The sequence below is a fragment of the Trachinotus anak genome, unplaced genomic scaffold (genome assembly GCF_046630095.1).
Source record: "Trachinotus anak isolate AG129_WGS33_773 ecotype Australia unplaced genomic scaffold, CSIRO_AGI_Tana_v1 ptg000013l, whole genome shotgun sequence".
In the NCBI taxonomy this organism is placed as follows: Eukaryota; Metazoa; Chordata; class Actinopteri; order Carangiformes; family Carangidae; genus Trachinotus; species Trachinotus anak.
Genome location: NW_027273864.1, coordinates 7460206 through 7485865, shown reverse-complemented (window position 1 = coordinate 7485865; position 25660 = coordinate 7460206). Strand labels below are relative to the sequence as shown.

Below are 25660 nucleotides of genomic sequence, written 5' to 3'. Positions count from 1 at the left end.
CTGATTATTCTGCAGGTGTTCGCTCAGCCATCCAATGTGGCTATAACCAAGATGGATGTGAACAACCTGGCCATGGTGATGGCCCCCAACTGCCTCAGATGCCAATCTGACGATCCGCGAATCATTTTTGAGAACACACGCAAGGAGATGTCCTTCCTGAGGATGCTCATTGTTCACCTGGACACCAGTTTCATCGAAGGGGTGGTATAGACACTAACCTTCTTACACAGCCTGTTCAAGGTGGGAATGTTGCGCCTTTATTCCACCTCACCGTTCTGTATAAAAGGTACAAACATGGAATGGGGGGAGCATTGTTGTTCTGCCTTTATTTACCTCCGGCCGTGGAGGTAGAGCCACAGAGCCGGATCCACGTCTGTGAAAAAGGAAGAGCCGGCGTTGCGGGACAGACACGGACACTGCTGCCAGGCTATCTAAAATTACACACTGGGGCAGCAATATGCCGGCTTTGGTTGATTCAGTGTGAACAAGCAAAGGCGGCATAATGACGGGGTCTTCTTAACGGCAATATAGCAGGATCTCTGTTTAAAAGGGGCTACTGTAAACCACCTCGCGTGCTGGATCAGCCCTTTTGAATCTCCAGTAACGCATTTACAATCATGCATAAACACTGTCTCTGCTCAGACCACACTGGAAACTCTCAAGGTGACATATTACACCTCGTACAACACAAGTGGTGTGAAAACAGCTTTGACTCTGGGCCTTTATGGCCTCCTGCTTTGATGCTGAGAGACAATTCACATCACCTGAGCTTTCACTGTGTTTTTTGATACTAAGATCCACAGTGACGGTTCTTTTTAATGACTGTGTTTTCTAACCGCTGCATATGAAAACAGATTTACTGATTCATTTCTTACTCAATGCGTAGTATTACAGTCACATTGGACAACTGGGCTGTGCAAAGTGAGAGTCTTACAGTATTTACTTCAGAAATATTCACTTGCACAAAAACACTTAAGGCAGCAGTGTTGATGCTGTGCTTCTTTCTTTTTTTTTTGGCCCTGGTTTCATTCAAGTGTGTGTGTGACTGTCAGAGTGTGAACAAAAGACACAGCCTTCTTTTATCATGTACAGAAAATTGAAAATATGAAAAGTAAAAGAACTCTTGTAATGGTGTCTTATTAATAAGCTTGCCTGTGCTGTTTTGAGTAGTTGCGCTGATAGCCGGCCTCCTCGTATTTCATTTTACGAGATACAAGAAGCAGCGCTGCCACAACAATCTTGACAAGAGTACAGAGTCTTTGTTTCACAGCACAAACTGGAAGGATGTGCGGAAAGCTCTTTGTAATGGATGGTGGCGATTTTCTAAGCAAATAAACTTGGAAGTGCTTTGATTTCCTGACTCTAAACACTCAACTGAAACCAGACGAGTGTTGTAATTAGACTTTATGTCATACTGATGTGTGAGGCTGGTTATTCAACTAATACTCTCTCTCTGTTATCTATAACATGTCTTTCAATTGGAATTGTGTTCTCTTTTGTTTGTGGTGCGTATGTTTTTTTTGGCTCAGGTCTTATGATAAAACGGGTGTTGGTTGTGATAACTGTACATGGCCTCCATCACAGACGCTCACATTTGATTCATCTACCACAAACCCCTGTACTGAGAATGGAGTAACTTTTAACTGTCAAGCACTATGAGAATGTAGATTAAGCTCTTTGTCCCGTTGATGTAAATAAATTCATTGTGTAAATAGTATTAACTCTCCTTAAGTGTAATCTAATGATCCAGGTTAAGGGTGAAGTTAAACGTTGCTGTAAAGAGCAATAAAAAACGTGTTGATGTAATTAACTGTTCATTTCTCTGCTGTAACCACCTGCCTTTTGAACACAGGACCGATTCAAACCACTTTCCATGTATGTACATGTGTGTTTCCATACCTTCTTGTTAAAATATGGAATGACTGTCCATAAATAAAGGTTTGTTCAATTGTAGATCGGATGCCTTGTCTTTATTTTTTGGATATTCTTGCCTTTATTTTGGTTGTGGACAGCAGAGAGGAGACAGGAAATGAGAGGAGGGGTGACATGCAGCAAATTTAAGTCATAAATGTATGTTTAGATTTTACCTTTGTCCTTTTAATGAAAATATTATTTTCTCTAACTCTAAGTGCATCATTACTCCTCTCACCCAGCTTGTATGGCTACAGGCTTTCACCATCTCTTTCTAATAAATTTTTTACGTAAATGTAAAACTTTTTCCAAGTTTTCAGTTTTGGAAAAAAGACAAAATGACAATTGACTTTACATTTTTAAGGTGAGGATTTTTTTATGTAGAAGAGTATAACCTGAAATGGCTCATAGCCTCCTTTCAGTCATGTAAGACCTGTATGAATAGTGATACTGTCAATATAACTGCGGGAAGGCTCACCACGTCGTGACATTCACCTCAAACACTGTTTAAATTCAATTTTTACGGATGGACCAAATGTCAACAGTTAAAAGAACCTGCACTGATGAATTGAATCTACATATTTACTTATAATAATTCCAGCTCATATCAGTTCACATCAGCCCAACTTGTAACTTAGTTTCACAGGTCAGACTAATTAACTATTTGATAACACTATTGATTACATTCAACAATATCTGATTAAAAACACAATATTTATTACACACAAGGGGGAAGGAGGAGATTCAAGTCTTTGTTTTTAAACCATTAAATGTACAATTTAAATTTTGACCTCCCCTTTCTGCATATCTTCATCGGTAATCTGCTGTTATCTCCTCCAATGAAACCTTTTAAATAAGAAAATGTTGTGGGTCAAAATGAGGTAAAATATTAAAAAAAAGAATAAAGCAAATCAAGCAAACATATTTAAATTAGGACAAAAATAGCAGACAAATGACCAAATAAAGTGAAGAAGTAGACATTGAAAATTTATTCAAATAAATTACATCTACAATATTAATTTATAATCTTCAACAAAGCTAAAACCATTAGCACTGCAACTAAAAAGTAAAAAGAAAACCATGTTTCACTGCTAAATAAATCAATAAAGTCACATTCACCGCCAGTGGTGAATAAACTGGTGACGTTCTCTGCCGTAAACATGGAGCGGATAAAGTGAATTAAAGTGTAAAATCTTTCAAACTGATGCAGCAGACGATTCATCATTAAACTTCTGAGGCCACTCAGAAGCTCCTGGAAAATAAAAATAAAGACAAAGAGAGTCAATGCCCTGCAGCCTCAACACAGACCAAAGAGCCTGAAAGGTTCCAAAGACGCCAGGCTCCTCACACTGGCTACATAAAATCATTCAGGTCTCACAAGTGAGCGTACAGCTACAGTATAGATGGTGAGAGGAAACAAGAGGCTTTCTTTCTCATGTATTTCATGTACAATATTACATGTGTGTTTCTGGGAGATGCAGGGGAATGGAGGTTGGGGGTGACAGTCGAAGTTTGCTGATTCTTTTGGGAAGCATTTATTGGAATTGATTATAAATATTCAAAAAGAGCATAAAAGAGAAAGTTGCAGCAGAGTGAACTTGATCCACTGATAGTTAGTTAAAGTAATAAATAAAGCAGTCTCATGGTTGCAGCTGTTATGCAGTATGTGTCTTAACCATCAGGCTACTGGGTTATCAGTTTTAACAGTAATGATGAGGTTGTACTCACCAAGTTCAGTGGTAAAATCACAGAAAGTCATATGGGTGAAGACACAGAAACAATCAGTGGAAACGAGCAGAGCTAAACTTATTGGGAGGAGAAAATGAAGGTGCACTGTGAGATGATTATGCTGTAAACAGCCATCACAGTTTACAGACCCACTTCCTGCCTCATCTCAGATTCAGGGTACTTCAGGCTACAGTTACGGCCGCACACATTTATCCAGTGCAATGAGGGATTATTATTGAGATGTGCTCATTATCAGTTTGCCCGCCAAATAAAATGGTTAAGATAATCTGCACAAACTGTAGACTTGTCTACAACCTGTCTGAACACCTGACTGCTTGTGTTTGTGTTGAAGTGATGTTGCTGTGCAGCCACATACACGACCAACACAATAAGACAAGACAAGCAGTAATAAAAATAACATCATTTGAGCCGTAAATGTGAACAGGTTGCATATGTATCTGTTTGTGTGGTTTACCTTTATTGAAACTATAATGGACTGAAAGAGGGAGAGGTGGAAAAATGAGGTGAATATTGTTGAAAAATATCCAGAAAGATCAGAGCAGATGAGAGCAGACCTGAGAGCTGCAGGAGTTCACTGTCTGGACTCAGCACCAGCAGGGTTCGGTCCCAGAGCCTCCTTCTGGACAGAGTTGTCCTCAGAGATGCACAAAGCGTTCAGCTCCTCCATCAACTCCTCAAATTTCTGCCAATCACACGTTTATTTTTAATTAAAACATGACAGTGCCAGAGCCGATAAACACCAAAGCACACAGCAACACGTGTTTCCAGATGAATTAAACAGATGCAGAAGACAACACGTTGAGGTAACTGCTGACTAACCTGGCTATCCCCCGAGGCCTTCCTCAGGTTTTTCTCCACCTCACGTTTCCATGTTGAGAACCACTTGTCTGCAGAAGGATCCAAAGCAGTCGCTTTCTTCAGCAACCTGTCATATTCCTGCCAATCATGACGGCAAAAACATCAAGCAAAGCTGCACAGCATCAATAACTCTCAGGTCAATTAAACACGTGTGTGAAATCACTTTGAGATCACAGATGACCGACCATTGAACGTGCAGAGATGTCATCCTTCAAGGCCTCGATGGTGGAGTGTTTGGACTTAAACAGTGTCTACACGTGAACACAACAACAACAACAACAACATCAGCAGCAGCAGCTCACACACAAACAAACTTTAGCTGTTGTGAGAATAAGATCTAACTGGGGTGAGTTGGTCCTGTTTGGCACTAGAGGAAAGGTGTGGCCGTCAAAGACACTATGAAATGATACGACACCCAAACATGATGTAATTCCCGTTGACTGCGTGGTCGTGCTAACTACTGAACACAGGCTGAAATAAAGATGCAGATATAAAACTGCACCTTAATGTTTGTTGCAGCCGTTTGGTCTCCCAGTCCTACGGCGAGTGCCACCGAGAGTTTAAGCTGCTCCTTCTCCAGAGTCTCTGTCACAGACTTTATCTGCCTCTCCAGCACCAAAACCTTCAGGTCACGTCTGTGCTGCGCCTTCAGAATGGCCTCAGTGTGCTTCTTCTGCAGCTCTTCATACTCCTGCTGAGCCTGCGTGACTCACATGAAACCATCCCACCAGTCATTCAGTGTTCATCAATGAATCCAGTTAAAACTAGTGACATGACAGCTGGATGCAAGCAGTTTACCTGTTCATATTTCATCTCCAACTGGTGATGCTTCAAATACAGCTCCCGTTTCTCCTGGACTATACGCGCAGTCATTTTGTCGCTCTTCTGTTGGAGACATCATCACGAGTTTCACAGTTTAGCCGACGCTCCAGTCAGTTAAAAAAGCTCACTCACCACTTTCACTGTGATTTCACCTGAAATGTTTGTCAGATCAATATCATTGTCTTTTAAACTGTACAGATTTCTGAGCTATTTTTAATGCTGCAGGTCAAATTCGAACCAAATGAACATTTCTGACTTTGTGGCTCCTGCTGGTGGCATCAAAACTGTAATTGAAGATGGAAAATGTATGGAAATCCTTTAAAACTGAACTGAACAAGTTGAAATAACACCAGTGAAGTAACAACACATTATACCTGTTGCCTATTCGTGTACAGTATTATCACAGGATGCTGTCGGCAGGCTGAACTCTGCCAAAAAGACATGAAATGAAGCAGAGCAGTGAACCTTTAATCTCTTGACCATGGCCTTTCTCTCTGCAGCCAGCTCTCGGTCGCACTCAGAGCTCTTTTGCTCCATTTCCTGCAGAGACTCTTTCAGATGTTTGTTCTTCTGCACAGCTGCTTCTATCACCCTGCTGTGCTGCTTGTTCACTGTCTCCAGTTCTTTAAGTCTAGCCTACCATATGGCAACAAACGATACCACATTGATTTCAGTTTTCATTCAGTTTTCTAAGCACTTCTAAGCACAAGAATTGTGTTTCCTGTCGAAGTCATGACAGGACTGTGGTGACTCTTTCACATCTCTTACCTCCATCCTGCTCTTGTTCCAGTCAGCACATTTTAATTCTCGAGTGCGCTTTTTGACTAATAGCCAACTGTCATCTTGCTCCTTTATAATAATTGCCTTTTTTTTTTCCATTTCCTCGTCAATCTTGGCCAACTCAACTTTTGTTTTTTCTTTGTGCTCTTCAAACATGATGTTTGTTTTTTTCATATATTCAACTTCCATTTCTATTGAAATAGCAGCAGAGAGAAATCATAGTTTACAAACAGTTTACAATGGCACTCGTTGACTTCGGCTCAGAGATGGACACAGGTTTATTTACCTCTAACTTTCTTCTCGTGGCTTTCATGTAGTTCCCTTAATTCATCCTGTTGTTTCTGCCAAAGAACAAAAAAGGTGTCAGGTCTGTACTGCAGATGCTTACTTGTAGAAATAAGACAAGACACGACTGGAGAAACTAAAGTGTAAAAAATCCACTGAACTTGGTGCGTTCTCACCTGCTTGAGCTTCCTAATGCAGATTTCTGTGAGGGCCTCTTTCTCTCCTCTCTCCACCTGTAAGAGGTGTGTTTTCTTCTGGAGATCAACCTCGGACTCCACTTGCTCTTCATGGGTCTTTGAAGTCATGGACATGGCGGCCATCTTCAGCTCACAGATCTCACTGTGCTGTGCACTCTCCAACTGTGCCAGCTTCTGCTGGTGCTCCTGGAATCAATGATCAAATGTTATGTTGAGATGTGAAATTCAGACACCTATTAAATATGATTAACTGCAAACACTTGACATTACAATACATTCATTTGACAGATGCTTTTGTCCAAAGCCAATTAGAATAATATTTAAAAATACATGTGCAAGATTCTCAGTATCTATGTTCATATATGTTTTCATATGTTTACTTTAATTTCTGCTTGGTTGCGTTTCTCGGCCTCCTGTTTCAACTTGAGCTTTTCTCTCAACCTGGCCTTGGTCTTCTCCAGGGTTGTCTTGGAGTTTCTTGAAGACATCAGGGCAATCTCAGTCCTCAAGTGTTTCTTCTCCTTCCGCACGCTCTGGAGTTCTTCTTGAAGGCTTACACATTCCTCCCACAGCTGCAAGTAAAGACATCTCTGACAGTTCATCTCTTTTCACTGTTGAACTACAGACAATCAGACACTTTAGCTGCTCATTGGGCTTAGTGGAAACTGAAATTTCAACGCTTTCAGTGATACGCTTCAACTAATCTCAGTTAGCTAAGTCAATGATCAGCTCTCACCTCGTCCTTGGTCTTTTCTGACCCTGAGGGCCTGTCCACCACTGCAGGCGACTTCCCCTCAGCCATCTCCTTGGTTTCCCCTTCAGTCTTTGTTGGCAGAACAAACAATAAACAACTGTCAGTGAATATCAGAGAAGGAAAGGAGGCCTATAGGAGGAAGATGGAGCAGAGGCCGCAGCAGAAAGACATCAGGGAGGTCTGGAGAGGTATGAGGACCATCACTGGTTACAGGCCCAGCTGCCAGATGCTACAGAGCCAAAAAGCTGAGCCGTTTCTTCGGTGGCTTTGTCATGCAGCCTCAGATTAACCACTCTGATCAAAAACCACCCAGCAACAATGACACTGCCAACTAGCTGGTCATCTCTGTTTAGCAGGTGAAGAGGCAGCTGTGTCACCTCAGCATCTTTTTAACTTCGGTTTACATGTGGAGAAGGTCCCTGTGTTGTGGAAGACACCCTGTGGCCGTCCGGTTATACAATACCTCCCCTTTCTGCACATAACTGTAACAATGGTTAATTGACTTTGAATTACTGTGAATCTACTTCTGATGTTTCCATTTTTTGCACTTCAGTCCTTACAGTGCTTCATTACTTTTGCACATTGCACATGCATTCTTAGACTTTTTCATTCACTTACAATGCATTTATTATTATTACCATATGACAGTAGTTTTTACTTTTACTTTTTAGGCTACTTATTTACTTCCTCTTTCCTAACTGAGAGTTGAGCAGTTGTAACAAAGTAATTTCCCTGCAAGGATCATAACTTTAATCAAACTCCTTTACTAGCTAAGCTAGTACAGTTAACTAGTGTCTGGTTGATGCTGAGTTAATATCCTGATATGCTATGTCAAGTCCAATCTAGTCCCGATCTGACAAGTCTAAGTTTAGTGGGTTTTTTTGTTCTAGTGATAAAGCAATGACATTTCCCTTTTTTCTTTTTTTTTTTTTTTTGCATTTTGACAAGTAGGATAAAGGGTTCACAAATGTGAAAGTGGGTTTCAAATGTCTTTCACACCAGAGTAAAAATAATCAGTCGCTCAGAAAGTTAAGTTTCCCTTATTGTTCCCTTTACTGCTGAATCGGGACATGACAAAATGAAGTGACATTTTTTAAGCTTGTCAGCTCTCACCTCAGTCACCGGAGCCGCCGGCATCTCCTCCTTTGGCTGACTGTCCTTTTTCTGCTTCTTTTTTTGGTCTTTCTTTGGTGGCTGGACAGACAGCAAATAAAGAAGGACTCGTTAAAACTGTTCAAACAAAGCTGAACTCTGCCCGATGCTTATTTACTCATCGTGCCGTTATCACACAATTATGATAAAGTTAGTAATAAACAAAGTTTACTCACCATCGTGAAATATTGCTCAGACACTAATGTAATGAATCTTAATGTATCTTTAAACACAGATTCAGTCTAAACTTAGACAGGATGCATTGTCATGACAACAAGGAGGACTTGTTGTCATGACAAGCGCTAAAAAATGTAACTACGTTACAGGGAATAAATCAGTGGCCTATTTGCACCATAAAGTATGTGAAAGAATAATGGGGGAAATTATTTTAAATGTTCCTTTTTCATATTTGAAAAAAAAAAATTAAAAATCAGTTTTTTGTTTGTAAATAAAACTGTAAATGCTGTCGGTATGTTCATGAAATGACGTGAAGATTCTTGGGTTGCTATGGATTTCATTAATTGGGTGACGTCATTAATCCTCGCCCTGAATTCGTTAAATTTTAACCCGTTATACAACAAATGGCTCGTCAGGGTTGGGTAGTGGTCCAGTTTATAGTCCGTCCATCTCAGGACTTGGGCTCAATTGTAACTTTACCTTCTCCACTGCAGAAGACATTCAATCTGAACAGATACATCTCATTTTGTCCTCCAGGTGCTGGCTGAGTGGAGACAGAAATATGAAGAGTGCCAGGCAGAGCTGGAGACCTCTCAAAAAGAGTCTCGTGGCCTGAGCACAGAGCTCTTCAAACTGAAGAATTCTTATGAGGAGACCATGGATCATTTGGAGACCATCAAGAGGGAGAACAAGAACCTCCAAGGTACAGCTGACATCGTTAAATCCCAGCTGGAAAGTTCACTAAATAAAGAAAATCAGCCTAAACAAGACACGACTTTTCTATCTCTACTTCCCCAGAGGAGATTGTTGACCTGTCTGATCAAATCAGTCAGGGAGCGAAGACCATCCATGAGCTGGAGAAGATGAAGAAGGGTCTGGACTTGGAGAAAAGTGAGATCCAGGCTGCACTTGAGGAAGCTGAAGTAAGCACTTTGCCAAGTTCTCTCTCTTCCTCCTATTGGTGGTCTGTGGGATATTCCTGACTGAGGGTTATATCTTCAAGCATTAAGTGGTGTGGCTGACTGTCTGTCTCAGGGCACTCTGGAGCATGAAGAGAGCAAAACTCTCAGGATCCAGCTGGAGCTTAACCAGATCAAGGCGGACGTTGACAGGAAGCTGGCAGAGAAGGATGAGGAAATCGACAACCTGCGGTGAGTTTCATGTATTACTCTTTGCATCCTGTTTTATAGCAGATCCAGGATTCACTCCACCCTGACCACTCCACACAGACTGCATCCTCCTGATCTATTCACCCCTGTATCACCTTCTAGTCGTAACCACCAGAGAACACTGGAGTCCATGCTTGCTGGAGTTGGATGAGATTATTCGAAGCGCCGAAACAACCTGCTGGCTGCTGAGGTGGAGGAGCTCAGGGCTCTGCTGGAGCAGAACGTCTGTGCACGCAAGCTAGCTGAACATGAGCTGCTAGAGGCCACTGAGAGAGTCAACCTGTTACACTCTCAGGTAGGAAGCATTTAAAACCACCTGACAGTGCAATGTTGGTGCTCTAATTATTGGTTTGTTGTGCTAGGTGCCATGGAATCCTAGCTAGTTTCAGAGATGAAAGAAGCCATACTGAAAACAAAAACACATTGCCAGCTAAATCAAGGATGAAATCTTTAAACTGAAGGGTGTAAAGAATTATCACTGCAACAAATGTTGCCATATAAAGTAGCAGGTTCAAGGAACCTTAAAGTAAGAACATGCTTTTCCAAGTATTATTACTCACAAAGGTATAAATCCACAACCTCATACAGTGCGGTCCATAACAATTTCAACAGATATGAGGGTTCCAAGGCTTAGAAATGACAAACCACCTCCATCTAACCAATAAACCACAGGTCAGAGTTGACAATTTATCCAAATGCTGCAAATGTGCTAATCTATGTTTTTGCCATTAAAGAAACGCAGGAATGTTTTTATAACTGAGAAGTTTGAACCTGCACTTTATGTTATAGTTAAACATTTCAAGCCACTCATTAAACAAGCCACACTCAGGTTCATAGTTTTGATTGTACTGGTACACAGTGCTACAATTTTGAACAATGTTAATTTTATTTTGACAAGTGACAGTTTTCCTTACAGACAAAAAATGTTTTCTTTTGTTTTTTTTTTTCAGTACACAAATTCATGAAATGCACAGAGATTATACAGAGCGTTAACTACTATCACTCATGCAGAGAAAAACATTGTTGTAAGCAAATCAAGAGAACAAATAAACTTGTGCTTCCAGATGCAAGACACTATTGAATGTTACTTCATTTCAACAAACAAAAGGTCCTCATATGAATTGAATTTTTAAAAATGCAGTTTTCTGACTTATGCTAAGGCACAATAGCAGTATCATATAGTTACATTATACAGTCTAGATGAGTAGAATACAGATTATATAAAAAACTCTGACTGATAGTGCTTAAAGGACTTCCTCCTGAAGCATGCGCGAATTGCTGACTTTGCTCATGCTATATGTCTGTTTGAGAGGATGCATACTGTAAATGCATTATTAATTAGACAACCTAATGTAATATTTGTTTCACGATATTACAAGATATTGACATGTACGTTTTAGCTTTACTGAGTAACGTAACGGTATTCATTGTTATTTCTTCAGGGACAGAAGCAACACGGGGAAAGAACAAGCAGCAAGGCATGTTGTGGGGGGGCAGCAGTTATCACGGTCCACTGAGCTTTCTGCAAATCAGTGTATGTGTATCAGTGTGGAACTGTAATATAAAAATTCATCACATCATGACATTTTGCTATCCTGAAATCCACAACTGTTAAATTGAGTTTGGCTTGGTTCCTGTCTACTATATCCTGTAAACAAACCAATGTTTGGATGGATGATGGGTGGTGCTGTATGCTTAGTGATCTGTTAGACGGTGTCAGCAATGACTTTTAACTTGCTTGATCCAAATGTTTTCATGTGTAAAAGTGGCAAGTTTGGCAAGTTCTGATATTGGCCTCCATTTGATTGCTCATAATATGTTGGTATTGCCTCTATCTAAAAAGGCGTGACTTGTTCATTTAAGTGCATTCATTATCGTTTTAGACGTGCTTCGTTTCACAAATTCGAGCTGGTTTGATTCTCTATGAAAATACATAAAGATGATATTAAAAAACAACGCACTTTGGTATTTTAGAGACGATAAAGGTCTTATCGGAATACATGACGGCGGTGGTCCGTTGTACGCGCATGCGCCCTGCAGCGCCACACTGCCCGCGCCGGTGGTGAATGCAACTGGGAGAAATTCAACTGCGCGATCCGGAGCAGACAGACGGAGGCGGCCGAGCCTGCACTTTACAGGGATTACACTGCATATTTTAAACCACACCGGACAAAGAGTGATCGGAGAACAGGTAGGAAGCCCAACTCACGCCCCCTCTTCGCATTTCAGAGTTTGTATCCCCCCATGGCACCGTCAGTGAGGCCCGTTTGGTGGAAGCATCAGCGGCGTAGGCGGCGCGGTGCCGCATGTCGGCTCTTTGAGTTCAAAACAGACGTGACGACGGAGGTGATAAAATGTCATTCTTGTGCATTTCGCTGTTCTGTGTGTGTATCTCCCGGCGTGTCCCTGCGCCGCCGCGTGTTTGCCCACTGGGGGGCTGTAAATGTCTCCCGTGGGTCGTCGGTCGGGGAAGTTTGTCGCTCCGTTTCCACGCCGCTCGTGCACTCAGGAAAAGTATCACAAAGTAGGCCCAGCGCGAGGCCCCGACGAGCTCGGTGAGTGACAACCGGCTGGCCAATCGGCTGCCAGCATCCCGCCCCCCAGCAGACTCCTTCGACCAATCATGCTTGCCCAAGTCAGTGACGTAGGTGGCAGTTTCTCTCGGCGCAACGCCCACTGGTTATAAAACACCGGACAATAAAGTGTCAGCGGCGGTAGAAGTGGGCAACAATAGGTCTGCGGGGATAAAGCGAGGCGGCGTGTTGTCGCCGTGGTTCCTGTTATAAAACACTGACACTCGTGAACCGTACTGACTGTGTGCTAGAGAAAGAAATGAACTCGTGTGTGGTAGTGCATTTTCCTCGTTTATTAGAGTGAAAAATATCAACCTGCGATTAAGCGAATCATGACTGAATGTGTCTCCTAACCACACATTTAAACGATTAATCATTAGTCCGTGTTTTAAGTGACGATGGTGCCATCACCAGCTCTCGGTGTGCGCCCTGCCTGTGCCGTGGTCGTCTGTCTGGCTTTCTGTGCGAGACATTAAAAGTGCCCAGTTTCATTTAAAGCCTCGTATTTCAGGATAGGACATTGTTCGGTCTTAGATATGGAGCGGCATCTACCTGAACGATATGGATAACCCTCAGTGTGTCTTACCATCGTCTCCTATTGTGTCTGTTCGTGAAATCGGCTAACCAGAAAACACGTGGGCCGAGTAGTGTGAACATATCCGGTTTGTAGGCTGCACTGAAACCCAGCAACTCCACGATGGTGAACCGAGTCATCCCGGAGAAAAGTAAGGCGTTGTGGTATGTAATGTAAATCATTTAGATTTTGATAAAGGGCGCCGCTATCTCAGTCTCTCCGCTGTGATTTCTATGTCTGTCAAAACAAGGCGCTGCCATCGGGACGATATTGCTATTTTCCGTGTAAAACAAAAAGGTCCTCCTCCTCCACCAAGCCTTTTATTATAGCCGAAGGGCTGAACATCTCCAGTAGATTACGGGCCTGTATTTGATGTGACCACATAGACAAGCTCCCAATTTAAGATGGATCTGCTCTTAAATCAGTCAAGTTATCTTGGTGCATAACTGCCTCCTTACTGTACTGGTGGAGTGAAAGCGATGCTAAGTTATCTTAGTCATTCTTGTACCTTGTCTCAATGTGCCTTCTTGATGGGGAATTGAAGAACACTGAATGTATATTATTAATGTGTATTTATTGCACGGGACACTGAGCAGTGTGTGAGGTCGTTCCCAGATCACTGACCATCTGGTATTAGTTACACATTTCACCACCATTTGAAGGGCATGGCTCACCTTAATATGTCAGTTTTCCCTTGCTGTACATTGTGTTGCACCATGTTACAACATGTGTAATCTGTAGCTTGTGTATGTCTGCACTTCTATTATCTTTCCCTAGCCTGGACTGCATTAATGTACTGCTGGCACACAGTGGGAATACCTTACTTGCCTTTTTAACACCAAAATTACTACTCAGGTGCAAAGCTGTGATTAGCCACCTTCCTCTGCCAAAATAATTGTTAGTAATGACCTGGGAGAGACAGAGCTGACTGCAAGATTGTCTGTAAAGTCCTTGATAGTCATGTGTGTTGCGTTCTTTGCTAGACACACTGTGTTTCTTAGTAGTGTATCCAAGGTCATATGAGTGTAGTTCTGTTTGGTGTTTATTGGTTAATATACCTGTGTGTGTGTGTGTGTGTGTGTGTGTGTGTGTGTGTGTGTGTGTGTGTGTGTGTGTGTGTGTGTGTGTGTGTGTGTGTACAGGAAGGGAGCCTTGATGTGGGCAGTATGAGTAAGACGCCCCCTAACAGAAGAGGGATAACATTTGAGGTGGGAGCTCAGCTCGAGGCCAGAGACAGCCTCAAAAACTGGTGAGTCATGGCCTCGCTCATTCCTCTCCATCCATCTCAATGTTCACTACCCTCACTCTCTCGCTTAAATTCTCATGCTTTCTTTTCTGGGCCCTGGGCTAGCTGGTCTGTATGTTATCAAAGATTAAGAAAAGGGTGCAGGAAGCCACTCAGATCTTTTATTGCATCATTGCTCTTCTGCCAGTAAACAACAGCTGGTAATGTGTGTGTGCATGCTCAAGTGGCCAGCAAACCAGCCATTGACCTGGATTAATAATGGTGTACTGAAAAATGACTTTTAAATTATTTTATGGGAACAATATACTAAAATACAAATGAGAATGATCATTACTACCCATGCAAAGATGTAATTAAAAAAAAATAAACCCACAACCACCACAATGTGATCAGCTTTTTTGAGTGGACTAATAGAACTTTTTCCATTTAAACTTTTTCCCACTTTTTACTCATCAAAAAAGTAATGTTGTGTTTTAGTGACTCTACAGTATCAGTTACACATTACATGACATCACTCCCTTTATGGGCTCAGAAATACAGTTGGTATTGGGTTTCCACTACAGCTCATCGCAAAAAGGCAAATAAGGTCAACACACAAGATGTTAAAATAAGATATAGTTACTGGAGCTTGTAACTTCGGTTCTCACCTCACTGTCTTTCTGTATGTTTACATTTTTTAAAACCTTTTCGTTGCTACTGACTTGCCGCCCTCATTATGTGTATGGGATAAAGGATAAGGAACTTAAACATGTAGAAGTACCCTTCTCTCAATCAATCTCAACCCTAATTGCATCCCAATTCTGATTATTGAATTTCTTTTTTCCTCTAGGTATGCTGCCAATATAGAGAAGATTGACTACGAAGATGAAAAAGTACTGATCCATTACCGTCAGTGGAGCCACCGCTACGACGAGTGGTTTGATTGGACAAGTCCCTACCTGAGACCCGTTGAGAGGATCCAGCTGAGGCGGCAGGGCCTGCAAGACGACGCACCCATACCTGTAAGCTAAAAACCTTGTTCATGCTTTCTTTGACCTGTATTTTACCCTGTGTTCTTCTAGCCTTTGTTCCCCAATGTATTTATGCATGTAGGAGAGGGGTTCTTAATCTGTATTTCTTTGGATAAAAAAAGATTAAACATGTTATTGGGGTTTTAATTGCATGAGCTAAATGGGTACCTGCTGCTTACAAGTAACATTTGAGTACTGTGTCATTTTAATAAAGATATATGGTTTTGTTTTGTTAGTATTGAACAGCTCCGCCTCCCAAGATATTTTCACAATATGCCTACAGTATGTCCTAGGCTGAATGTGTCTGTCCTTCCTCCAGGGTTTTCATGTGAACGACAAGGTCCTGGCCAGCTGGTCGGACTGCCGTTTCTACCCTGCTAAGGTCATTTCTGTCAATAAAGATGGTGGGTATTAATAACCTCAGGTGTTAAATATTTGAATTGAGTTGTTAGTAGGACTGTCTTAATTTTTTTTTTTAAGATGTGACAGATATTTTGCTAATTATTCAAGTTTTTTTTGTTTTCAGAACAAGATGTTGCCTGATGGAGCATAGTCTAAAATCTCAAACTGTAACTTTCAAAAAAGAAACTGTAGTATGCGATGGCGTTCAGTAATAGCAAAATGGCTTTCTCTTTCATTTGCAAAGACAGATATGTCTAATAAACAATCACAGAGGTCTGAATAGGGGAATATCTCACACTAAGAACAAAAAGTTAAACTGAAGCTACTTCAGATCGAATCTGTAAGCTGCTACCTGACGAGCAGCTGGGCTCGCTGTCTGTATGGTTTGCCTCAGCTTGTCCTCCTTTTTCCCTCTCAGCATCCTACACTGTGAAGTTCTATGATGGCGTCATTCAGACAGTGAAGGGGATACACGTGAAACCATTTATTAAAGAGGTAAATTTAATTAGTAAATATACATATCCATAATAAATCTTGTATGCATTTCTGGCATGCTCTCTATGTTTTATCTTGAGCATTATTTTCAACTCATGTTTCCTAAATTTCCTCTTTTTCCTGCTCATAAATAGAGAGGTGGAGGAAAGTCTAGGTCCTCGGAAAGAAACATGGTCAGGGGGGCCCCGAACCGCAGAGAAAGGAGGTCTCGGGAGAACGGAGGTCCCAAAAACAAGCGAGCCAGACGAAGCACTTCCGACCAGGAGGAGGACACCAACAGTGAGGATGAGGAGCGCGAAGAGGGGATGGTAACAGAGAAGAACAAGAAAGCAAATGGTGAGCTGGAGGCTGCATCCACTATCAAACAAGAAGAAGAAATGTCAGAGCAAGTGGATCAGAACAAGTCCAGGGATACAGAAAAGGGGACAGGACTCACAAATGGAGTAAAGGTGGAAGAAGATGACAAACAAAATGATGACAGGTGCCACGTAAACAGAGAGGTGAAGGAGGAACAGGTGGACACAGAACAGAGTGGAACAAAGCCATATACAGAGCCACCCAAGCCATACACAGAGTTACCCACTCAGACATCAGCACAGACGGAGCAGGTGTCTGTCGCTATGACAACCACAGAATCCAGTGAAGACGTGGAGCAGAAGCCAAACGTCCAATCAGAAAGCTCTCAGTCTGCAGTAGACGTGCCACCCCCCCAACCTGTGAAACGTAAGTGTTAATGATGTAAATTTGCAGAAATGTTTTCACTGGATCTGACCTATTGTGGAGATGAGTGCAGTAAATATTACATCTGGGCGTGTTTGTGAAGTGAATTAAGGAGTGTGTTTTCTTAATCTTTGATAGCGGTAAGGAAGCAAGGTTTCCACAACCCCAACAGATTCAGCAGAGAACCATGTGAGTACATCCCAACACTTACTAAACAAACACAGTCATCACTTTCATTCTTTGATGTGCTTCCTTTACACACTTCCTTTACAACTTTCGTTGTTCTCTGTTTCAGTGTACCGGGTTATCAAAAACCAACCTCCTCCCGTCCTGTCCATCAACCTCGACCACAACCCGTTTAAATGCAGTGCTCCTGGCTGCACAAAGTCATTCCGCAAGGCTAAGCTGCTGCACTACCATATGAAATATTACCATGGTGAAGAGCAGCCTCCTGAGGAGGAGCGCAGCCCCACCAGAAGCGTCCAGACCAGGGCCTCTGAGAAACAGGCTCCTGCCACCGGTGTGGATGGTGCGAAGAGGAGGCGCACCATCTCTGCCTCTATGCGTGAGTTCCACTCTTGTCCTGATTCAGGTCACAGAGGAAGAGTTTTACAATAAACTGGGCCGTCTGCAATTCTCAAACCAAACCTCTGTCATGCAACAATAAAATCAGAAATGCCGAATTATGACATGATGTGATTGCTAATCTTACACTTTTAAAACAAGGCTGAATAGTTTTGCATTTCTAGCCTAATATACATTAGTGCTTAGGCCTCATGTGTGCCCTTGCCTTGACTTGCTCAGAGTCTGTTGGAGGTGCCCCAGCTCCCCGTGGTGAGGTGAAGACAGCAGGCAGACGCACATCAGCCCCGCCTGCAGTCAACACCCAGGGCCATCAGCAGAGGGCGCTGCTGAGAGAGAAGAGCAAGGAGAACCAGCTGGACAGGAATGGATGCCAGCAGCAGGACAAGGACTCAGACAAGAGTGGCTTTGACATTGGTCAGTATGATGCTATCAGAAGATGTTGTTTACTTGGTGAAAATGACTGTGTGTTACATAGAGTCCTGCCTGTTTACCGTTAGTTTCCCTTTTTTCAGTACAGTTCTGCTTATAGAATAGTAATTAACTGTGTTCACACGGGGCTTAACTTCTGCCACTTAACGGTTCCCAGGGCCAGTAAAAGACAAACTGAAAGAGAAACCGAAACAGAAGGACTTCCTCCGCATTAAACTAAAGAAGAAGAAGAAGAAAAAGAAGGCCAAGTCTGGTAAGACGCGGTTGCTGGCATCGGGCCTCCTCACATCTCTGCTGCTCTGCATGTGCATTCACTGTGACATTGTGGAAATGGCTAATCTGCAAAGCATGAAGTGCTCCATTCACTCCTCTTGGTGTGGTGGCTGAGCCCCTGTGTGTGGGAGAAGTGTTACATCTGTCGCTGGCCTCTGTCACTATGTTGTGCCAAATAAAAAGCTCCAACACATTTCTTTTACCTCTGTTAGTCAACGTTTTTACTCTTATATGACAGCAGTGATGATGAAAAGTCAGATTTTATTGTGACTAATCGAAACACAATTTAAACACTGTTTTCTCTTATTTATAGACGACATTCACACTAGTGTGTTTGGCATGGACACATGTACTCTATGTATAGGCTACCTCACACTGACTGGATATGTCACACAGTTCAAAGGCCTGAAACGTGCCACACATGGAGTTTCTCAAATTCAGTCTCCTTGACTGCTTCTGAGTCTCTCATTTGTCCATAATGTTTGTTGTGCCACGTTTTGTCACCTCCTGATGGCCGTTTGTTTAGCATTTTCAAAGTTGACATTTTTGTTCTACGTCTGCTTCCCCCCTTCCCTGTATTAACAGACTACACAGGTAGTGAGGAGAATATTGACATCTCAGTATTGGGTCTTCAATCCAAATTGAATGTCCCACTCAAATCCCCCCCCTCACACAATCACAAGCCTGAGGCCTACCCCAGCAGGCCTGGATACAGCTACTCAGAGCAGATACATGTGGATGGTGGGTATCTCTATGATTGTGTGTGTGTGTGTGTGTGTGCGCATATTAGTTTGTGCGTGTGTGACAGTACATGGCCTCCTCTTCCCTCCATTTTTCTATTTCCTTTGGATTCAATCCATCATGCGGTTGTTTTAGTTTGTTCTGCATCAAACCTATTATTGTGTCCAAGTGTTATATTGTATATAACATGTCATGACCTGCAGATAAAACTGGCTGCTGCCACAGATAAGACCACGTTTTTGGAACGCTTGGTTGATTGAATCCTGAGCTGTGTTTTGCTGCTATGGCTTGCCTCATCATGTAATCCACAATTATTCATTAAAACTCACATAGTGCAACAAATTTGAAATAATTGATTGAGCAAAAATATTATTTAAACTTAACTGAATCAAGCAAGAAAAAGTTGAATGTGTGGTTCTCATGAAAAACCAATAGTTCTGTTTGTCCCTGTAGATGAGGATAGCATCAGTGACTGGTCCACTGACAGCTGTGGGTGGAGTGACGATGACTTTGGGGTGGATTTGGATGTCACCACACCTCCCCTGAGTGTGGACTCTGGTGCTGTGGACACCAATGACCAGGAGATAGTGCGATGTATCTGTGAGGTGGAAGAAGAGAATGACTTCATGATTCAGGTGGGCTCGCTGTTTGTTTCTCACTGCTCACAGTTTGTCTCTTTTTAGGACTTACATGCTTTGTTTTTTAATCTTAGGGTTGTACATGTGTAAAACATGATATATTATCCTTCCCTTAGTGTGAAGATTGTTTGTGTTGGCAGCATGGCACCTGCATGGGGCTGCTGGAAGAAAATGTTCCCGACAGGTACACCTGCTACATCTGCAGGGACCCACCAGGTGAGGGAAAAACAACCACTTGAATCCAACATCTTTCGCTGCTCATGTTTTGGCTTATCTGGTGTGTTTGATTTTAAACTATTTTCAGCCAACTAATATTACACTGTGTATCATTAACAGTGCACAGTGATTTTTATGAAGAAGTAAATATTTTAAATAACAGACATTGGTGCATTACAAAATTATGCTGTTTTACATTGTGAATTGAGTGTTCACGACTTGAGGTGTCTTTAGAAAAAATTTCTGAGAATGCACCAATATTTCTTAAAAGAATTAGATGATTGACACTGGTTTTTGCCTGATTTTATGTTCCCATGCATCAAATTGTTGTCTTGTTTCCTGCTAAGAGAACAATGTTTACCTCAGGTTACAGTAAACTGGATGCGAGTGTGACAAGTACAGCCAAGAATATGTTTCCAGTTAATGGATAGGAAAAGAAGCACCAATGGCAATTGATTATGCTTCACATAAACTCTTAAGCGTATTAATTTGACTTCCTTAACATCATAAAAAAGTGAACTATAGAATATTTTTGCTGTAGATTGCCTTTTGCGTTATTGATTTTTAAACGGAAACTAAAAATAGTGAGCTGCCATTATCTCCTGGCCTGAGCATCAGTCGGATCATAGTTCAAGATAAGAAAGGCTTTTAGGGGCCTAATAAGTGTGCCCACAGTAAACCTCGTAATAAAGAGCTGCATGCATGTACTGTAAAGGAAAAAAAATAAGACTCTGTTAAGAGACAGTGTGTGCTAACACTTTGCCAAGGTGGAGGAGGGAGCTGCTATGTTTGATCATAGCGACTGAAACACATCAAAATTAAAACTTCGTGGACTGGTTGTGCACCAAGCCAAAGCAGCCTCACACTGTCTGTGCAGCCTGGTGTATGTCGATATGTATTTGCATATGGACTCTATAGATTTTCTTTTGCATTTGATAACATTTCATTGCACTTTTCTTTATCGCTCCCAGGACAGAGGCAGAGTCTGCGTTACTGGTATGATCGTGAGTGGCTGACCAATGGTCACATGTATGGCCTCTCCTTCCTGGAAGAGAACTACTCTCACCAAAACGCCAAGAAGATCACCACCACCCACCAACTGCTGGGGGACGTGCACCACGTGGTAGAGATCCTCAACGGGCTGCAGCTCAAGATGAACGTCTTACAGTGAGTACAGAGATGAATAAAGAGACTTGAGGGTGTTTTCCTGTTAATTAACGAATTTACATTAAAATCAGATCATGGCAGAAATGATTGTCGTCCAGGATGATTTAAGTTAAACCAGCTCAGCTTTGTTCTAAACTTTATGTGATGGTGATGCTGTGATCCAAACTTTCAGGAGCAACACTCACCCTGACCTGCAGTTGTGGCGGCAGCCATGGAAGCATTTGGAGAGGTCACGGACTGGCTCTGACTCATATCGGGGCAGTGACGCAGCTCCGTCTCCTGTGACTCCAGATGAGGACATGAGTCGAGGAGAGATATTAATGTCCAATGCTTTGGAGAAGCTGAGCAGGGCTGCTACAGCTGCCACCTCCTCTTCATCCTCCTCCTCCCCCTTCCCATCCTTCCAAGACTCATACATTACCAGTGAACACTGCTACCAGAAACCGCGGGCATATTACCCAGCAGTGGAGCAGAGGCTGGTGGTGGAGACCCGACAGGGCTCAGAGCTGGAGGACAGCATGAGAAGCACTGAGGAACTCTTGGAGCGGGAGCAGCGCTATGGGAGCCTGCTGGAGACAGACAAGCCCAAATCAACAGGCACCAATAACAAGGTTGGGCTTTATTCCACAGCAGACAAGGATATTTGAAATGCAGCCTGAGTAACTGTAGAGAAGTGAAATGTCTATAACCACTCACACTCCCCTGTAAAATCAAATTTGAAAGTTTACTCAAAGTATGTTCCTCAGAATGAACGTGAATGTTTGTATGAGTATTAGTAGTGTAGAGAAGATGTCAGCCAGAGGCAGGAGTCCAGGATGTTCAGAACGCCTTATTGTTGCAATCAGTAACAAAATACTGCACCAGTTGCAGAACAAGCAATTAATCAAAGTTCTGTTTGTGATATAAAGCTGCTGAATGTAGTTAACACGTTTTACAAAGGTAAACCTCATAACTTCCTCCTGCTGTCAGTGGCACAGACAACACAGTGTTAGGCTGTTTTTTACCATAATGTTCTTCAGGATTGTCAGTGACTTCCCTGCCAGAGTTTACGTAAACAGTCTTAACAACAGAACATTTTAAAATGGGTAAGTTGTCATGGCGATATTACATCTAGAGATGTCATGAGAGCCAATACTTCTGTACCAAGTCGAGAGTAGTATAATAACCCTGCCCGCATCCCAGTATGAATCTAAGTTGAAGAAGACGCCAGGCACAGTAAACAATGACAACACGTGGAATGGCAACAGGTCGGCAAGACTGGTGTATGGAGATATTTTGTATTTGATGCAGATCATCAGGGACAAGTTGTAGATGACCAAAGGCCAGTAAGCAAATGGTGCCACAGAGCATGTCAAATTAAATAAGGGAAACACATTATCATAAACTTTTCTAAGCAGCTCAAAGACAGACATCCAGGTCTGGTGACTTCAGTTTTTAGCTTCATATTAACAAAATATCGTCAAAATGTTCATGTCCCAAACTATTTCTTTTAGTGTTTTTGTTTTCTGTTGTAGCAGAGCTCTACATTGCAACATTCACAACGCTTGATGTTAGCTTGTTCAGGCTATTGTAGCTCATGGGTGCTCATTGGTAGGCTACTGTCATTACCGTTCAGTCTGTCAAACTATAACACCGACGGATTTGAATATTTTCACCCCATTTTGTTGGTTAAGTTTAACTGCTGCTTGTGTGTGTGTGTGTGTGTGTGTGTGTGTGTGTGTGTGTGTGTGTGTGTGTGTGTGTGTGTGTGTGTGTGTGTGTGTGTGTGTGTGTGTGTGTGTGTGTGTGTGTGTGCGTGCGTGCGTGCGTGCGTGCGTGCGTGCGTGCGTGCGTGCAGCCTCTGTTGTTTTCTGTTTTTAGCTGTGGTATCAAATTTGTTGCCACAGAATTTTCTTAAATTTGGTATCAGTACTGACGACCACATTTCTGGTATCATGACATCCCTAATTACATCTGAATCACTCCAGTAATTCAAGGTTTTGGTTCAACCTTTGTTTGACCTCCAGTCATGGTGAAATTATCCCTTTTAGTTGTTTATCTCTCGTGTACATGAATTATGTGGATTGATTTGGCTTTGAGACTTTTCATATCATCATGTCTAAACCTGATTGTAATGAAAATCTCGTTTGATGATTTCACCTGAATCTTTCTAGGCTTTGTTGGGTGGCCTGTGGTCCCAGGCTGAGATGAGGGAGGAGGGTGGGAGAGATCCTGGAGAGGCTGCAGATAACAGCAGGCAGCATCAACAGTGGCAGATGAACCTGCTGGATCACATAGATGCAGTCCAGGACGAGGTTTCACACAGGATGGACTTCATTGAGAGGGAGCTGGACGGTAAGAGATGTAGGGGACTTGATACTTACTTACTAACTTTCTCTTCAGCAGGATGGGGAAACTCAGAGTTTTTGTCCAAAGGATCATTAAATTGACGGTTAAAAGGCAAAGATGACACCTATGTCAGTTAGTTAATGTCAGCCGCCAACTGTGTCATGTTAGTAACACATTAAGTTTCTGTTCAACAAGGTCAGTTTTGCAGTTTTTGACCGGATGAGGTCACAGAGGATCAGCTAGAAGAGACGTTCCACTACAGATATGAAGCCTGCCAGCCTATAACCACTAAAACTTGTTACTACTTAAAGTGTTTAAGAACCGATGTCTTTGCTGAGTCTTACTTTGACATGTTTATTGCCTTAGTTTACAGTGACAGAATAACATTGCTGCAAAGTTAAAAGTCATTGTTCTTACTCTAGACCTGTGAAGTGTTCACTGAGGTTTGTCATCCTGATTAATACACAGGCTACAAGCTGGGTCAAACACAGGGCCTGTTTGCAAGTTAAGTATGACTCAGTGTTGAGCTGAATGTAAACGAAATTATGCAACAGCCTAGAAGTCATTGTCATGTACAACTGGCTGTTAGGATTGCATCATACCTGGGCTGGCCAGGTTCAGTGTACAGAAACTCTCTGTGCTTCAGTTGAGCTTGAGAATTGTGTAATGTCTTTGTGCGCTGAAAGAAAGACAAGAATTGTGATCATGTGCTCATCCTTGGTTCCTCTTCTGCTTGTCCTCCTCAGTGCTGGAGAGCTGGCTGGACTACACAGGAGAGCTGGAGCCTCCAGAGCCTCTGGCCCGTCTGCCTCAGCTGAAACACCGCATGAAACGGCTGCTGACACAGCTGGGCAAGGTGCAGCAGATATCCCTGTTCAGCTCCACATGAGGGCGTCAGAGAGCAGCAGCAGCAGCAGCCTCAGGCACCACACAGCATGCAGAAGCAATGCAGCGGAGGAAGCTCACAAGTCTCTCTGGCTGCAGAGATAACGATATTAACGCAAGTGCAAGGCTCGGATTGTTCGGCACATTCTCTCTGACCTGATTTCTGCTGCTGTTTCTCCATTTTAAAAGGTTCTGTGTGGTGGAATCTGGTGCTACAGCCAGCCAGTGTCTCATATGAATATTTATATGAACATGTATGGAAAGTTAGCATCATAAATCAGGATTAAATACAAAGAGTAACCTCGTAAATGCAGGAGAAAATCCTTAGGACCACATTACACTTCTATGGTTCCCATGCAACTTTAAACCTTCTGAATGCCTTTTTGTCTGAGCTACTGCTTGAAGTTGCCCTGTCTCCCTCAGTACACAGTGCTTTACATGCAGAAGCTTTATATTCGAAGTTGCAATCGTTCCTGAACCTACATGGCCTCTTTGCAATAGTTTTTTTGAACACGTTTTCAAATGGCCACTGTTTTTGCATTAACCGTATCCCAAAGTTGAGTTTTGGTCACCTGTCATGCCATACTGCATTAAAACTCTTTGCTCTACGTGTGGACAGGTAGTAACTTGAAGACATCCAGTATGTAACAGTGCTGTCCAAGCAGCCTCTTCGGATAATTTGCTCTGTTTTTGACCTACTCCAGGGTTTGTTTTATACTACACTGTGAAGTTATTTTTGTCTGGAATCAAAGGCATCTTATTTTCAGCTTTAGAGACGGTAACAAGTGTGATTTCTGTTTTTTCTTAAACTGTAATGCTTCTTTCCTAGCAGTCCTCATCAGTGTACCAGTTTTATCAGTTCATTTTTATGTGTTTGTCAGTTTCTGTATACCTTACTTCAGTTTACTCTTTGCATTGTTGTTGCTGTAGCACTTGATCTATAATTCACTGAAACCCGTAATGTAGGCCTGTCTCTTCTTAACCTAGCATCTTGTGCTTTGTCAATGACAAATACTACTTAGAAGACATGTAAAATTGTTTTTTCCGTTCTGTTTCATCTGTTTATTTACAGCATTGTGGCTGTTTGTAAATATGGTATTCAAAAATGTGCTCTTCTTTATTGAAAACATTCTCCAAATACAGATATTGTATGCTACTGTACTGTAAGTGTCTGGCTTAGAAGCAGGGAAAATGTCCAAAACAATGCAAACAGATTTGCTGGTACATAAATAAACTATCATTGTTATTAATCACTGGACACATTCTTGGCTGTTTTCTCACTGTGTTTCTGACACCCTGGGTAACTGAAGAAGAGTGGCCCCTCTCATCCTGTTTATCCAGCTGGTAGTGTCACTGCCAGTGAAGTCAAAGTTGCATCATTCAGAGTTTGATGTAACATGTTTTCTTTGCAGCCGATTTGTGCTCTTATATAATCACATTGAAATTAGGGGCAGCAGTACTCCAGAGGTTGAAGGTGCGAGCTTGTGACCGAGTATTTGCAGAGGAACCAGAGGAAATCGGCGC

The 25660-nt window shown here is 42.3% G+C and overlaps 4 protein-coding genes across 13 annotated transcripts in view; 3 read left to right on the top strand and 1 right to left on the bottom strand.

Annotated features, from left to right (window-relative positions):
- The window catches only part of arhgap46a (Rho GTPase activating protein 46a), a 32265-nt gene extending 30312 nt beyond the window's left edge, over positions 1-1953 (top strand). For all 5 annotated transcript variants that reach the window (XM_071493357.1, XM_071493358.1, XM_071493360.1 and 2 more), the window contains one exon: positions 16-1953. In XM_071493357.1, the coding sequence (XP_071349458.1) occupies positions 16-210 (195 nt within the window). In that variant the 3' untranslated portion in view covers positions 211-1953. The remainder of the gene's footprint in view (positions 1-15) is intronic.
- Positions 1954-3137: 1184 nt separating this feature from the next.
- LOC139630191 (dynein regulatory complex subunit 4-like) lies at positions 3138-8826 on the bottom strand. Of its 2 annotated transcripts, XM_071493377.1 has the most exons (14): positions 8685-8826; positions 8470-8550; positions 7339-7425; positions 6983-7174; positions 6582-6788; positions 6407-6461; positions 6109-6311; positions 5806-5976; positions 5317-5403; positions 5021-5218; positions 4704-4769; positions 4480-4596; positions 4215-4342; positions 3138-3163 (listed from the first exon to the last, which is right to left on the bottom strand). In XM_071493377.1, the coding sequence occupies exons 1-13, from the start codon at positions 8685-8687 to the stop codon at positions 4232-4234; spliced, it is 1578 nt and encodes a 525-aa protein (XP_071349478.1). In that variant the 5' UTR covers positions 8688-8826; the 3' UTR covers positions 3138-3163; positions 4215-4231. The 2 variants fall into 2 exon arrangements, with proteins under 2 accessions (XP_071349478.1, XP_071349477.1); XM_071493376.1 differs by lacking the exon at positions 3138-3163 and having other exon boundaries at positions 3513-4342.
- Positions 8827-9015: 189 nt separating this feature from the next.
- LOC139630196 (myosin heavy chain, skeletal muscle-like) lies at positions 9016-11119 on the top strand. The gene is made up of 4 exons (XM_071493389.1): positions 9016-9388; positions 9484-9608; positions 9721-9836; positions 9957-11119. Exons 1-4 carry the CDS (start codon positions 9343-9345, stop codon positions 10003-10005), a joined length of 336 nt encoding a protein of 111 aa, XP_071349490.1. The 5' UTR covers positions 9016-9342; the 3' UTR covers positions 10006-11119.
- Positions 11120-11889: 770 nt separating this feature from the next.
- On the top strand, positions 11890-25394 carry phf20a (PHD finger protein 20, a). Of its 5 annotated transcripts, none has more exons than XM_071493363.1 (17): positions 11890-12045; positions 14144-14250; positions 15077-15248; positions 15577-15661; positions 16078-16154; positions 16289-16877; positions 17013-17063; positions 17170-17439; positions 17679-17873; positions 18046-18141; positions 18747-18902; positions 19356-19537; positions 19657-19756; positions 20728-20923; positions 21096-21534; positions 23077-23257; positions 23998-25394. In XM_071493363.1, the coding sequence occupies exons 2-17, from the start codon at positions 14168-14170 to the stop codon at positions 24138-24140; spliced, it is 3015 nt and encodes a 1004-aa protein (XP_071349464.1). In that variant the 5' UTR covers positions 11890-12045; positions 14144-14167; the 3' UTR covers positions 24141-25394. The 5 variants fall into 5 exon arrangements, with proteins under 5 accessions (XP_071349464.1, XP_071349467.1, XP_071349468.1 ...); XM_071493366.1 differs by having other exon boundaries at positions 11914-12045; positions 19681-19756; XM_071493365.1 differs by lacking the exon at positions 11890-12045 and adding an exon at positions 12313-13152.
- Positions 25395-25660: the final 266 nt, after the last annotated feature.

What these genes read in the sequence shown, in the direction of transcription:
- LOC139630191 (XM_071493377.1), bottom strand. An exon ending in GCAACCAAGCAGAAATTAAA is followed by an intron (nt 6,789 to 6,982) that starts GTAAACATATGA and finishes CATTGATTCCAG; the next exon opens with GAGCACCAGCAGAAGCTGGC. An exon ending in CCACGAGAAGAAAGTTAGAG is followed by an intron (nt 6,312 to 6,406) that starts GTAAATAAACCT and finishes CTATTTCAATAG; the next exon opens with AAATGGAAGTTGAATATATG.
- LOC139630196 (XM_071493389.1), top strand. Translation starts at nt 9,343, where the DNA reads ATGGATCATTTGGAGACCATCAAGAGGGAGAACAAGAACCTCCAAG. An exon ending in CTGCACTTGAGGAAGCTGAA is followed by an intron (nt 9,609 to 9,720) that starts GTAAGCACTTTG and finishes TGTCTGTCTCAG; the next exon opens with GGCACTCTGGAGCATGAAGA. An exon ending in GAGGAAATCGACAACCTGCG is followed by an intron (nt 9,837 to 9,956) that starts GTGAGTTTCATG and finishes ATCACCTTCTAG; the next exon opens with TCGTAACCACCAGAGAACAC.
- phf20a (XM_071493363.1), top strand. Translation starts at nt 14,168, where the DNA reads ATGAGTAAGACGCCCCCTAACAGAAGAGGGATAACATTTGAGGTGGGA. An exon ending in GAAAAAGAAGGCCAAGTCTG is followed by an intron (nt 18,142 to 18,746) that starts GTAAGACGCGGT and finishes CTGTATTAACAG; the next exon opens with ACTACACAGGTAGTGAGGAG. An exon ending in CATTGAGAGGGAGCTGGACG is followed by an intron (nt 23,258 to 23,997) that starts GTAAGAGATGTA and finishes TGTCCTCCTCAG; the next exon opens with TGCTGGAGAGCTGGCTGGAC.